We start from the raw sequence: 12949 nt of genomic DNA, 5'->3' as shown, positions 1-12949 counted from the left end.
CAGTTATCAGTCCCATACATTAGTTTCAGACTGAGTCTCCAGTACTGCCTAGTACTTATCTACCATTCTTATCACTGATAATATGCAGCTTAACCAGCATCTGAAACCAGAGGGCTTTTTTGTTTATTTGTTTTATTTATGGGCTGTTAACATTTCAAACGGTTGAAAATAGTACTCCACGTCATGTGAAAACACCATCCCTAACGTGGAACATGGTCATGGCCGTATGGTTCTGTGGGGATAGTTTTTCTCCAGCGTCTAAAGGGAAGATGGTCTAGTTTGATGGGAAGATAGAGGGAGCTAAATACAGAGGATTCCTGGAAGAAAACCTGTTTGCTGCTTCATAAAAACCTGAGACCAGAGCAAGAGGTTTAGCTTTCAGAAGGAGGAAGACCCTAAATATCAACCAGAACTACAGTGGAAAGATTTACATCAAAATATTCACGTGACTCTTGCATAAATCGCACCCTGACAGCAACGGAAGTAAACAGTTACATGACATATAATCATAATTATTTCATCTTCTATCAGCCATTAGAGGAGACAAGTGCCTTTATACTTGGGAGCGGCTACTTATGCAGCGTTTTGGGTAAATTGTAGTCTGCCATTTTACAGAAGAGTTATGGATTCAACACATTTCAACGACACACAACTTTTTTATATGAGCTGTGAAATGCTGTGAGAGGTTTGGTGGAGTCATGTGCACATTGTCCGGAGGGGGGAAAAAAAACAACCTAACATCATCCTCCTACTACTTCCTTTTGTCTTCTTCCTGGTTTTCGACAGTAGTAACTAGAGGTGGGGGGATCGATCCTAATATCAATAATGTTGATACCAATGCTGGTATTGGTATTGAATGATACTCATGTAAAAAGATCGATACTCAAGCTCTTTCTCTCTCAAGCCTGCACAGACTGATTCATCAAAGTGTCCTCTGTGCTGGTCTGAGCAGCGCGGTGCCGTCACACAGGACGGAGCAGCGCTGCCCCACCCTCTACGGTCATGTGGCTCAGCGGCGTCAGCCAAACAGGGAAGCACGTTTTCTTTCTTAATTTAATTTTCACTTATTGATTTTATTTTGTTTAAAGCCAGAAGTGCACTGAAGGGAATGCATTCCTTATTCTTTGTATTACTTTCTTGTATTGTTCAACTTGAAAAACAGAATAAGTTTAAAACTGTTTATTTGTTGTGGAGTGTTTATTTTGTTGCATTGTGGTTTGTCAGCCCTCTAAAGTATTTTCTTGTCACGTATCGCCATATTGTTAAAGCGGTACTGGCCCTGCATTTACTTGGTATTGGATCGATGCCAAAACTCCCAGAATCGCGCACCTCTAGTTACACCCGGGTGCGAAACAAGTGTTTCCATTGCAGTTTTGCAAAATGCATCTATTTCGATCAAATCCACCTCATTCAAGCGCAAAAACATCTTAAGGAAAAAGTGAGATTTAGCTGTTAACTTCACACGCATGAAAGCGATAGAAAACTTGTTCAATGCACAATTTACAGATAAATTATGTTGTTGTTAGACTGTGCTCGTGGCCCCCACCTCCCGCCCTTTCTCTAACAATTAACATAAACCCCTGCCACTATTTATAATCCCCCCAACATCGATGCAAACCGAAATCCCATGAAGAATCTGCATCCAAACTAACCGAGGAGCTTTCAGAAAACAATGGGCCTTAGATGTTATGAAGCCGGGCGAAACATATCCCAAACAACTTCCGGCTGCAAAAGTCATTCTACGTGGGTACCGACTCATCTGGGGCTCGATGCCAAACTTTTCAGTTTTATCATTTGTGAAATATGCGAGAAAACACGCACTAATTTCATTTGCGGCTTTGCTTTGTGTCGGTCTGTCTCATAACCACCCACCCAAAAAACCCCAAAAAAACAATGAAGTGTGTGGTCGCATTGTGACAAAATGTGAACACGTTTTTTTAAGACATTCATTAAATGTCCAAATTTCCGAACATCAACCGAGTGAAATAAACACAAAAAGGCAGAACTCACCAGAAATTCCAGACTTTGTTTGGAATTTTATTTGTACAGTAATGGTGTGGAGTAGTATCCAGTAATATATGTTATATAAATGATCTCATATATATATCATTGTAAAAGCTCTTTACACTTTAACTGAATGCACCTCAAACTCAGATCCTATATGCAATATTGAGGTAGATAGATATTAATAATAGTACTTTCCACCCTCTGCAAAAATATCGAAGACACCTTAAATTACTCTTTTTTTTTACGACGTAAGAAATATATGATTATCATGGAACTTTGTACATCACAAATAATAAAATAATTATAGAATAGACATTTTGTTTTTTACCGATTTGAGTGCAGTTTTTTTTTACATTTACAAAGAAACGCCTTTCGAGCGTCTCTTCATTCGCAGCACTTTGTAAAGTTTGTTTTTTCTTTCGACTGTACAAAATATTTACAGCTCAGAGACAAAGACAGGAAAAAAAATAATGAACAGCAGTGCATTCAAAGCTAATGTGCATTTAAATATAGTCTCGATTGGCGAGTCTTTTATTTTTCTTTTCTCTCCTCTCTCTCTCGCTGAACCACTTGTCCGTGCATGGCGCAGGAAGTCGTGGAAGTGCATTGCGTAAAGATGCAGACTTTTAAGCGAAAAAAAAAAATCCGCCCCAGTTATGTGTGCTTTTCAAAAATATTAAAAATAAAAATAAAATAAAATAAAAAAATCGATTTCCATGCATCAGGTCCCATGAGAGGCACAGATCTAATCTGGGTCCTTTTAAGGCAAAAAAAAAAAAAAGAAAAAAGAAAATCTCTTGAAGGCATCACCACCACCATCTTTATCTCCTCACATACAGATCCACGTTTCTGTGTTTGGTACATTAGACATTCACCTCATGTGTTCACTGATTTCTTTTTTCTCTCTCTTTTATTTTCATTTATTCATTTATTTGGTGAAAGCATGCTCTGTCCCGAGCCTTAATGTCTCCAGTTAGGGAGTGTGTGTGTATGTGTGTGTAGGGGGTGGAAGAACGACCCCAAAACGTTCCGATCAAGCGCGGCGCTCCCAGATAAACAGGCTCCTTTCTGGTCCGCAGCCATGCAGAGCGCGCACTGTGTCTATTCGCTACTTTGCGCCAAAACCTCCTGGACATTCCGCCTGACACGGCTTTTTTAAGGTCTCTGTGTGGATGAGAATAAATGTGCTGGACGCTTTTAGTGTTAATCAGTTTGAATAAATAAAACTGAAGTAGGGTGGAGGTGGAGGGGGGCTTCCTGTGAGCGCATCCCGTCATTTGGATTAAAACACTCCGGACCCTGTGAGGAGCTGATCTGTTCACGTCCACGGAGCCGGCAGCACTTCGGCTTGAACAAAATCTGTCTTTTTGTTTTTCCTCCGTTGCTTTATTTATCACACCAACACGCCGCTACCTGCAGCCGCACTGCTCCACCACCATCTCCTCGTACTGCTTGTACACCACGTTGTTGCCTGAGTCCGTGAACAAGATGCTGATGGGGCTGAGCTTGGTGGGCACGCAGCAGCTGGGCGGGGTGCTGTTGGGGTCCATGGAGTTCATGAGGGTCTGGATGATGGCGTGGTTGGTGGGCTCCAGGTGCGAGCGCAGCGGGAAGTCGCACACGCCCTCGCAGTGGTAGGCCTCGTAGCCCAGCGGGGCGATGATCCAGTCGTCCCAGCCCAGCTCCTTGAAGTTCACGTGCAGGGCCTTTTTGCTGCACCTGTACTTGGACTTCTTCCCGTGCCGCTTCCCGTGCCGGTTGTTCGGCGCCGTCCTCCTCCGCCGCCGCGGGGGGCCCTCGCCCAGCCCCTCGGCCCTCGCCGGCTTCTCCTCGGCCGACCGCCGCGACTTGATCTTCTCCTTCATCTCGTTGAACAGGTTCTCCCTCTTCCTGGAGCGGGTGTAGGCCACCAGGATGGCCTTCTCCTGCTGCCCGCGGCCGCTCCTGTCCAGGCCCAGCCGCCTCAAGTCCACCTCGGCGTCGGACTTGCCGTGCACGGCCCGGAGCTGGAAGCAGAGCTGGCTCCTGTGCTGGCGCTGCATCTGAAACGCGTTCCACACGTCCAGAACCTCCCAGCCGCCGGTCTCTGCGGAGTCCGCGGCGTCCAGAGACCTGGAGTCCAGCGGCTTGTCGGAGCGGCACGGGTAGAGCTGGAGGTGGAAGGGCCCCGCCGCCTGAGGGGCCCCCAAAGCTTTCCTAAATATCCTTAATTCGGCTCCGACCAGCTCCTCTTTCTCTGACAGGGTTGAGACATCAAACAGATACTTCTGTCTTCTCAGAGGAGAGTGCAAAAGATTGTCTGCAAGGAGAAAAGAAGAAAATAATTGCAGTCAGATTCACTTAGAGTGTACAGTGTTCAGAGAGAGGTGGTGTGTGTGTATGTGTTTGTGTTAGGGGGGGTCACATTCTCCCACAGAGGCCTTCTCTCTCTCTCTCTCTCTCTCTCTCTCTCTCTCTCTCTCTCTCTCTCTCTCTCTCTCTCTCTCTCTCTCTCTTTCTTGTTTGTCAAACGTCCACCATGAGCCCGCCTCACACAAACTGCAGCTGACAAGCTGTTCGGAGAAGAAAGGCGAAACCCCAACGGATGGCCGCTACAGAAGTATGATTAATGTCCCCGTCTAATTTCTAATCCACATCCGCCCTCATAATAAATTTATCCGATAATGATGTAATTAAGATGCCCGTTAACGCCTCGTAGTGCTGCCTTAACATTTTTCCTTCGTGGAAAAAGGGGGAAAAAAAGATGAAAGAAAGGAATGACTTTATCGCATAAATCTTGCGCATTTGTCAGGTTGCTCCTGGTTTTTTTTTTTTTTTTTAAGAAAAAACACCACACGCCGATACATCTGATTATTATTATTATTATTATTTATTTATTTATTTTTAATGGCGTGCCACTTTTAATAAAAAAAAAAAACAAAAAACAGCGTGTCTGGATGAAGAGTTGCGTTAGAAATCAGAATTTGTGGAAACTGCAAAAAAATATTATTAGCGATGAAAAACAATCGATCTTTTTAATTCCAGGTGGCACATGTTAAAAATATTAAAGCCCCTTAAATAAATATTTTTTTGCTCCTGATTTTATGGGGAACATGTTGCTCTAGAAAACCGCTCACAGTGACCCGTCCGGCAGGGCTGTGTTATAAATGACGGTAAGAATAAAACTACAGAAAGATTCATATTTGTTATTGAGAAAAAAAGAGATGTAGTTAAAACGTTGCTAGTACTAACGCCCAACATGTTACTAAATCACACAAAAGAAAAGTGAAATATTTGTCAATGAAATTATTTTAAAAAATCTTATAGTGTAGCTTGTAAACGTGATGCTTAATAATGGTTAACATCCAGCAGTATTTACCATTTTATTTTAATCACAAACTTTACCGGAATTTAACTGAGCATGTTGGTTCAGTCCGCTGCTGTAATCTGTCAGGTGACTGTGAGGCGGATATGATTTTAATGGTTTTATCAAGATTGAAACTTAAAGATTGCAATTTGTCTGATTTGTCATGAACCAGTTCAGCGTTAAAATCTGATTTGCTATCGTGTTGCTCTGTAAAAAAAAAAGAAGCTTCAGATAGTATCAAACAGGCAATACAAAAATATTGAAATGAAATTAAGCATATTAATTTGTAAATGATAGGCTCAATATTAGCTACATTTTAGCAGCGCTAACATTGCTGTTGGTAACAACCATTTCTTTATTTTATTTCTTTCGTCATTTATTTTTTGCTAAAAATTTGTGCACAGCTCTCGTTCTCTGAAGTGTTCAGCTGAGATGTTTGCATGGATTGTAATATGACTGAATTTATTACATCTTAAGCAATATTTAATATTTGCATAGATTGAGGCAAAGATTGAGCAATATTTAATCTTTGCCTACTTGTTGGCAAAAACTAACTTGTTAACTAGCAACAAAGCTAATGCTAAAGTCATGCTGACAGCAAATGAACCATCTTAGTTATGTTACAATGTAACAGATTTACAGGTTTTATTATTGTTGATATTAATCGCAGACATTTTAGACCTGAGTAACAGAAAAGGCTCTGACAAAACAAAACAACAAAAAATTGATTTGGAAATGACCAATTATTCGAATAAGATTTTTTGATTAAGTTGTCTTTTAGATGTTAGACTTCCATTATTTCTACTCATAAACACGGATTGAAATCGAATCCAGCAACTTTTTCCCCTCTCAATTTGTTACACCTATTTATTTATTTCTAACACCTTCATTAACCAGTGTGTGATTAAGTTTTACGCGCTGACAGGTCGATTAATAATGTCGACCTTTGTAGCGGAGAAGAAATAAAACAATTTTTTAAAACCCTGTCCTAGAAACATTTGGCATATAAACAGCAACCAGAATATCCAAAAGGGGAATACCATTTTTAAAAAGTTGTAAATTAAAAAAGAAAAATATATTTTTTAAGACACAGATTTTAGGAAAAGGGGTTTCGTGTGGTCCTGTTAGGCACGACGTAGCAAAAGCTACCAACTGCATACTCAGCTCAACAATGCACAATTATTACATTATTCTCCTCCCCAGAGGCCTGAACATGTTTCATCAAAGCGAACCAATGAGAATGGGATGTAAACCAGAGAGAGAGACTGAGAAGCATTTAGCACAAACAGGAAACAGTTCGAGCATAACATTTCGAACAAAACATTGTTTTCGGTTTTCCCCAGAAGAAAAACCGTATTAGAGAAATCATCCCTTTTATTTTAACATTTCCGCCAATTTTCTCCCGAAACGTTCATCTGCAGAGTGTGATTTATTTAGTCGAATTCGTCTTAATTTGTCTGTTTTTCTCCCCTCTAAATGACAGGTTGTCTCTATTTGTTTATTTGAACGTTGTCTTAACTTAAACTGACATGTTTCTACGTCGCGACATCCACGTCACATCGTTTGTGAGAGCACCTTTAAAGAGAGTTTTTCCAAATAAATCTGGCTGTCAGATTCCGTCCCGTGAAGCCCGCCGAGTCAGACAGTAAAAAGAAGATTGAAACCTTCTGCCTCCTTTCAGTAACTTTTTTTTCCTTCTCTCCCTCCGTCTGGTTCGCGTTACTTTTTTTTTTGGTACTTTTATAAGCACTCAAACAAATCGAATACAAGTTTGCCAAATAATTAACAGTTCTCAGCTCCCATCCTCCTCATTAAAACACTTCCCCTCTTCCATTTCATTCCGGCTTGCCAACGACAACATTCCGCTGAAAACGAGTGCGCCAGCGCGGAACGACTCAGTGATCGACTGAGTGAGTGATTGCGTTATTTAAGTTGTCAGTCTTGTTTGATTTTTAAAACCTTTTTTTTTTTTTTTTTTTGCTTTATTTGCTTGGTCACTTGAAGCATCCTGCTGTATCCTTCAGCTAAATCTTGTTGGTTAAATCTCAAGAGCTGCCTTTTTTTTCCCCCTCTCAGACTTTTAAATGATCGATTATTAGAAAGTGTTCCCTCTCTTACTCAGATTTATCGATTTAATATATGAGTTACCACTTATAATTTTTTTTTCTAAAGCAAACGGAGACATGGATTTCTCAGTTTAAAAAATAAATAAATAAATAAATAAATAAATAAAAATCTGCTCCTGCGTGCGTAAAATGACGCGCAAAAGGCGCACAGGTTGTTTTCCTCCAAAATGTGACACTGCTGCGATTTCAAACCGTGTCCCAGCTCAGCCCAGGTTCATGCTGCAGGTTAGAATGCAGCGCAACGCTTAGTGGAGGGTTAGAGGGAGGTTTGAGAGAGGTGGTGGTGGTGGGGAAGCGGGTGAGGGGGCTGAGAGCAACACCAAAAAGCAACCAAAGGCGCTCGAGCTGCAAAACTTAAGTTTCCGTAATTAAAGTGGTGCTCGCAAAGGGAGGTTCCGCAGTAAAACAAGAAGGGAGAAAAAAAAAATCCAAACCACTTCACAGAGGAGGAAGCGCTCTAATTTTCCCCTTTTTCTTTCTTTCTTTCTTCTTCTCTTTTTCATTTTCTTCTCTTTTCTCGGGGATCTGCCCACCGTGGCCGGGCCGGGTCATTACGGGAGAATAGACAGTGTTTGATATGTTATGACATGAACACTCAATTAGATCACCGAGTTCAAACACTGCAGTCAGCCGTTCCGATGCCAAGCTGCCCCTCAGAAGGGTCCAGCTCGGGGTCAGAGCCACTGACACATCACATCAAAATCACAAGAGAGAGCCTGACACGTCCAACCCTCCAACCCCCCAAATCCTCTCCTTAACCAGCACACACCCCCAACTCCTCCTAAAAAATAAATCAAACCAAGTCCCACTGCCAGAAACCAACAACGTCCATCAGATCTTTTTTACGCGCAAATCAAGTTTAAAATCAGCTGCGTAGCTAATGGGGGGCGAAAGGGGGCCCCCACGATAAATACATTTATTGATTTAGCCTTCATTCGTGGGCCACCTCCTCACATATACACACAGAGACTTAAAATGAAAGTGTGCAACGCCAAGGTTTTCAGTTCTGGCACCCAGTTGGAAATCCTTCAGTTGGAACAGCTCTGTCGGAAGCGGCATCAAAATCTCTAAACTGTCTGGACTGCACAAAACATAGTCAATACAGTGTCGAAACAAATCAAAATTCATTTTTTTATATATAAAAGTATTCACTCTCACATGTAGCATCAAGATGTTGGGATGTTTTGCAGCCTGCGGCGCACCGGGACTGCCAAAGACTTACTTTTTATTTCTCCCTCAAAGATTAACTCCTGTCCTTGCAAAGTGTTTGTGTGTGTCTGTGTGTGCGCGCGCGCGTACGTGCGCGTTTGTGTTGATCGGACTGTGTTTGCTCTCGCAGGCTGCTCCTATCACTTGGTTACACATGTATAACTGACTCAAACACCTGCTGCTCACACCGACCCGTTCTGCGGCCCCATGCCCCCCTCCGCCCCAGCCCTGGGCCCCTCAGGACCCCCTTTGTTGGCACAAGCTGGCCTTCTACTGGGCACCATAATGGCAACAGATTGGACGTTTTAATAAGTGATGGCTGCGGTGTGGGGTGAGGGGGCTGGGCTCCGTTTGAAGGTTTGTTAGAGGAGGAAAATTGAAGGAAGCGACGAGGGAGACATGAACCTTTCCACATGTTAGATTCTAGGCTGACAGTGACTTACTGCGCTCGTTTAGAGAGAGAGAGAGAGTCCATTATTAGTTCACTGTAGTGTTCATTTAAAACCAATTAAACTCTGTTCTCTTTCAAAAAAAGTTGAGAAATTAAAAAAAGTGCAGCCTTAGCATAATTCATGAAAAATATATCAAGATTTCACACTATCTGAGCGCGTAAATGTGCTTTTGTTTGCTTTACACCGTGCGTAAAATCTGAAGAGCTAAAGCCGGTGATTTAATACTTTGCAGAAGTCCCCCCAGCCCCCCATTCTTTGGTTTCTAGCATGTTCAGTGATTATACTATCAGATCGGTGGGCTGCGCAGACGCTCTGAATCCAACCGGTTCGGTTCCTCTCTCTGCAAAAACTTGTGGTTTTCACAGAGTCAGAGGACGAGGATTTAAATCAGAGCTGATCGTCTGAAAGAAAGGAGACAAGAAGTGGCAAATAATCGCCTGTTTTCACATGAACCGAAAAAAATCTGAAGCTCTTGTGCATTGTCTAAAAATTCAAAAACATTTGATTAGATTTTGAGCGCGTAAAATGCGTCCGTATAATTTTTTTGTTTGTTTTGTTTTTGCTTCATCTAGAGTGTGCGTAAAAAGATCTTGACCCTACTCTAACCCGTTCCAAGAAGACGGTATATCAGAGCAGACACGGGAAAAAAAAGAGAGAGAAAAACCCAACCTGTTCCTTTGTCCACAAAACTCGTTATGGTGTTGGCAGACTTTGAGGAGCGGAAGAAGCTCGCGTTTAGTCCGAGTTTCTCGGCCGCCGAATACGTCCTGTATATGGAGAGCATGTACTCGTGCGGCACCACGGCGTCCTTTGGGACCTCTCCGTCTTTGTGGTGTCCTGCTGCGGGGTGCGAGGAGGCGATGATGTCTCTGAAGAGCCTGGGTGACCTTTGTCCGTGCGGATGAGAGGTCCTGGCTTCCCTGTTCCTCTTCGGCGCAGAGGGGGAGATGATAGCAGCAGACTGGAAACACGGTACATTCCCAAACAAAACGAGGAGCAGGCCCAGATGTACCGCAGCGAACCGAGATGCGTCCATGGCTAGATGATGATGATGATGAGTTCTTCTTTTTCTTTCTTTTTTTTCCTTTTTCCTTTTCGTAAATCTCCCTCTTGTTATTGAAGTGAAGCGCCTGGAGCCCCGGGGTGGGAGATGATTATGTGCGCGTCAGAGTCGGAGAGCTCCCACCTTTTGCGCTCTGCGGTCGCAGCAGAAGAAATGCGTTTTCCTCGCTCTGAACTCCACACAAGAGCGGAGAGACTGCTGGGCCTGAGAGAAACACGCCCACATGGTGGCTCAAATGCAGGGCTTCCTAAACAATCTTCATGTCACAGAGCTCCACGGAGCCGCGGCTGCAGCCGGCGGACCGCCAGAGGTGACACAGACAGGACTCAGAGGAGTAAACAAGTCGGGAGTCATCGCGTCAACATGTAATCTAATCTGTAGCAAAAAGAAAAAAAAGAAAGAAGGGAAAACAAACAAACAAACAAAAACACACTCTTAAATATCGTGACGAAGAAAGTAATTCTTATTCCAAAACCGAACTTATCCGCTCTGAGCTTTAAACTGAAAGCACATGTCTTATCAGCAGAGGCATGTCTGCAATCCCGCAGAACCAAAGTGCAAGTCCGCACAGAGTCCAGACTTATCGCAAAGTCTCCCAATCCCAACCTCATCTGATCTGATAAGATTTTTTTTACACGCAAGTACAGACTGAGGTTCAGCATGAAGAGGAGACGCTTCTGAAGCGCAAAAGTTTCTGACCTCTCAGTTTGTTTACTCGCTGGTAGAAATGGTCGAATGCATAAAAAAAGAAAACAACAACAAACCAAACCAACAATAAACAAATAATAACAATAATAATAATAATAATAATAATAATAATAATAATAATAATAATAATAATAATAATAAAAACAGATCCCATTTCAGCCAAAATTTATTTTCCCTCAACACATTAACAAACCCACAGAAATGTCATCAACTAACCCGTAAACAAAACACATTTCAACTTAAAAAATACCTACGGGCTTGATAGTCGTTTAAATGCATCAAGCACACATGGAAGGACTCTGGCGACATCTAGTGGTTGACATAATCTATTACAAGAAGGCTTTATGGACCGAGAAGCTCACGATTGAAGCTAAACGGTGCGTCAAGTGATCTGGGGAGGTTAAACGATTTTGAGCTTTTCTAAAGCGAAATTATAGAAAATGACAATATATTGTATTTATTACACTGTGATGCTTATGGAATATTTATAACGCATCACAAGGCCTTTGGAAGTTTAGCAGTTCTGTTACAGCCATTCATTTGATCAACATCAGTCATTGTCTACAATACTGTTGTTGAAATCAGATATGACGTATCCAAGCGCTGTCATTCACCTCCATGTGCGTGCTGCTTACCTCCACTGCCCCCATAGTGGCTGTCTGCTATGATACAGCTTCTCCATGTTAGCAGAGCCTGTTGTGAAAGCTAAGGCTAAGTTAGCATAGCAACCAATAATGTCGTACAGACAGTTTATCTGTAAAGGTGAGTTGTTTCTCTGCCATTAGCACATTTATCAGCACAAGGATTACTGACAGCACTAAGATCCTCCTCCTGGCTCTGATTGGTTGTTTTTAACAGGCCTGGTTCATCTGTGTAGGCAGCAATAGCAGCACAAGGAGAAAAAAAAAAATATATATATATATATATAAGAGCTGGATGCTTCCTCTAAGGATGAGGAAGTTCATTCTGGAAGCACAAATGTATGTGGGCACATTTTGGAGAAGTCTATCAGTTTTCTTCATCAGAGGAATCGTCTTCAGAAGAAAAAAAATCTGATGGAGATCAGAATGACACGGATGATTTCGTCCACATGGATGTCAATCTTCACCCAGCCATGTACTTTTGTAAATTTTCCAACTTGTTTTTCAATTGTTGGATGAATGCCACAACACAAAGCATCATGCATTTGACTATTGTAAGAAGGCTTGTGGCTCAGTTTAATGGGGAGATTTCTGAACTTTTTGCAGAGACACTATTGTTTGCGAGGTTTTTCTTTAAGGTTGAGAGAACTGTGCTGCAGGTTGCAGCGGCACAGCCCTGGTGGTAGGTTGTTTCTACCACCATGGACAGAACTAAAACATGCAGGATGCCGGGCCTCGAGGACCGACTTTGGGCACCACTTCTGTAGAGTTTAAACACTCTACAGCAGTTTGGTCACGACAAACCAAACTGTGATACCAATGGAGTCATGGAGAAAGAAGACCACTGCTGATTCAGTAAGTGTCATGACGACTTCGGCGCAAGGGGCGGGCAGAACTTTCTGGAGGGCTGGCAGAGCGCTCGGAAGGGGTTCTGGGAGGCGGGGACTCAGAGGGAGAACCGGGAGGCGGGGACTCGGAATAGATACCGGCAGTCAATTTTTTTCTTTGGATTTTTAGTACTCTAAATGCATTTTTCTATTAAGTATCTTACCAGAAAAAAAGCAGAAAAATTTCAGCCCGTTATGTCTAATGGTTTTTGAGATTTTGGGGGGTAGGTGTACCTTGCCACAAACCCACCTTTGAGAAGAAAAAGATGGGGTTTTTGAAAGCTTATTACTTAAACAATAAATCAATTTGACACTTATTTGTAATGACACTCTTTAAATATATATAAATCATATTTCAAAACATGAAAATGCACTGTATAATAGCTTACTTTAAAAATTAAGATTCTTCTTCATAAATAATAATAACATAATAATATTTTCTTTCATTTCAATACGTTATACTTCTTTTTATGCTTTGTTTTGTTTTATGGAGACTCTCTGGCCCTGGTC

General features: G+C 42.1%; 1 protein-coding gene across 1 annotated transcript; it reads right to left on the bottom strand.

Annotated features, from left to right (window-relative positions):
* Positions 1-2542: 2542 nt before the first annotated feature.
* On the bottom strand, positions 2543-10773 carry gdf6a (growth differentiation factor 6a). Its single transcript, XM_008431939.2, has 2 exons — positions 9810-10773; positions 2543-4306 (listed from the first exon to the last, which is right to left on the bottom strand). The coding sequence occupies exons 1-2, from the start codon at positions 10174-10176 to the stop codon at positions 3417-3419; spliced, it is 1257 nt and encodes a 418-aa protein (XP_008430161.1). The 5' UTR covers positions 10177-10773; the 3' UTR covers positions 2543-3416.
* Between the last annotated feature and the right edge of the window lie 2176 nt (positions 10774-12949).

Source organism: Poecilia reticulata, linkage group LG16, assembly GCF_000633615.1.
Source record: "Poecilia reticulata strain Guanapo linkage group LG16, Guppy_female_1.0+MT, whole genome shotgun sequence".
Classification (NCBI taxonomy): domain Eukaryota; kingdom Metazoa; phylum Chordata; class Actinopteri; order Cyprinodontiformes; family Poeciliidae; genus Poecilia; species Poecilia reticulata.
Note: the sequence above shows the minus strand (reverse complement) of the source record. Positions and strands in the feature narration are given on the sequence as shown.

Excerpts from the sequence above, each read along its gene's own strand:
- gdf6a (XM_008431939.2), bottom strand. The coding sequence starts at position 10,176 with ATGGACGCATCTCGGTTCGCTGCGGTACATCTGGGCCTGCTCCTCGTT. Across the intron at positions 4,307-9,809 it reads TTTTGTGGACAAAGGAACAG|ACAATCTTTTGCACTCTCCT; the intron begins GTTGGGTTTTTC and ends TTCTCCTTGCAG.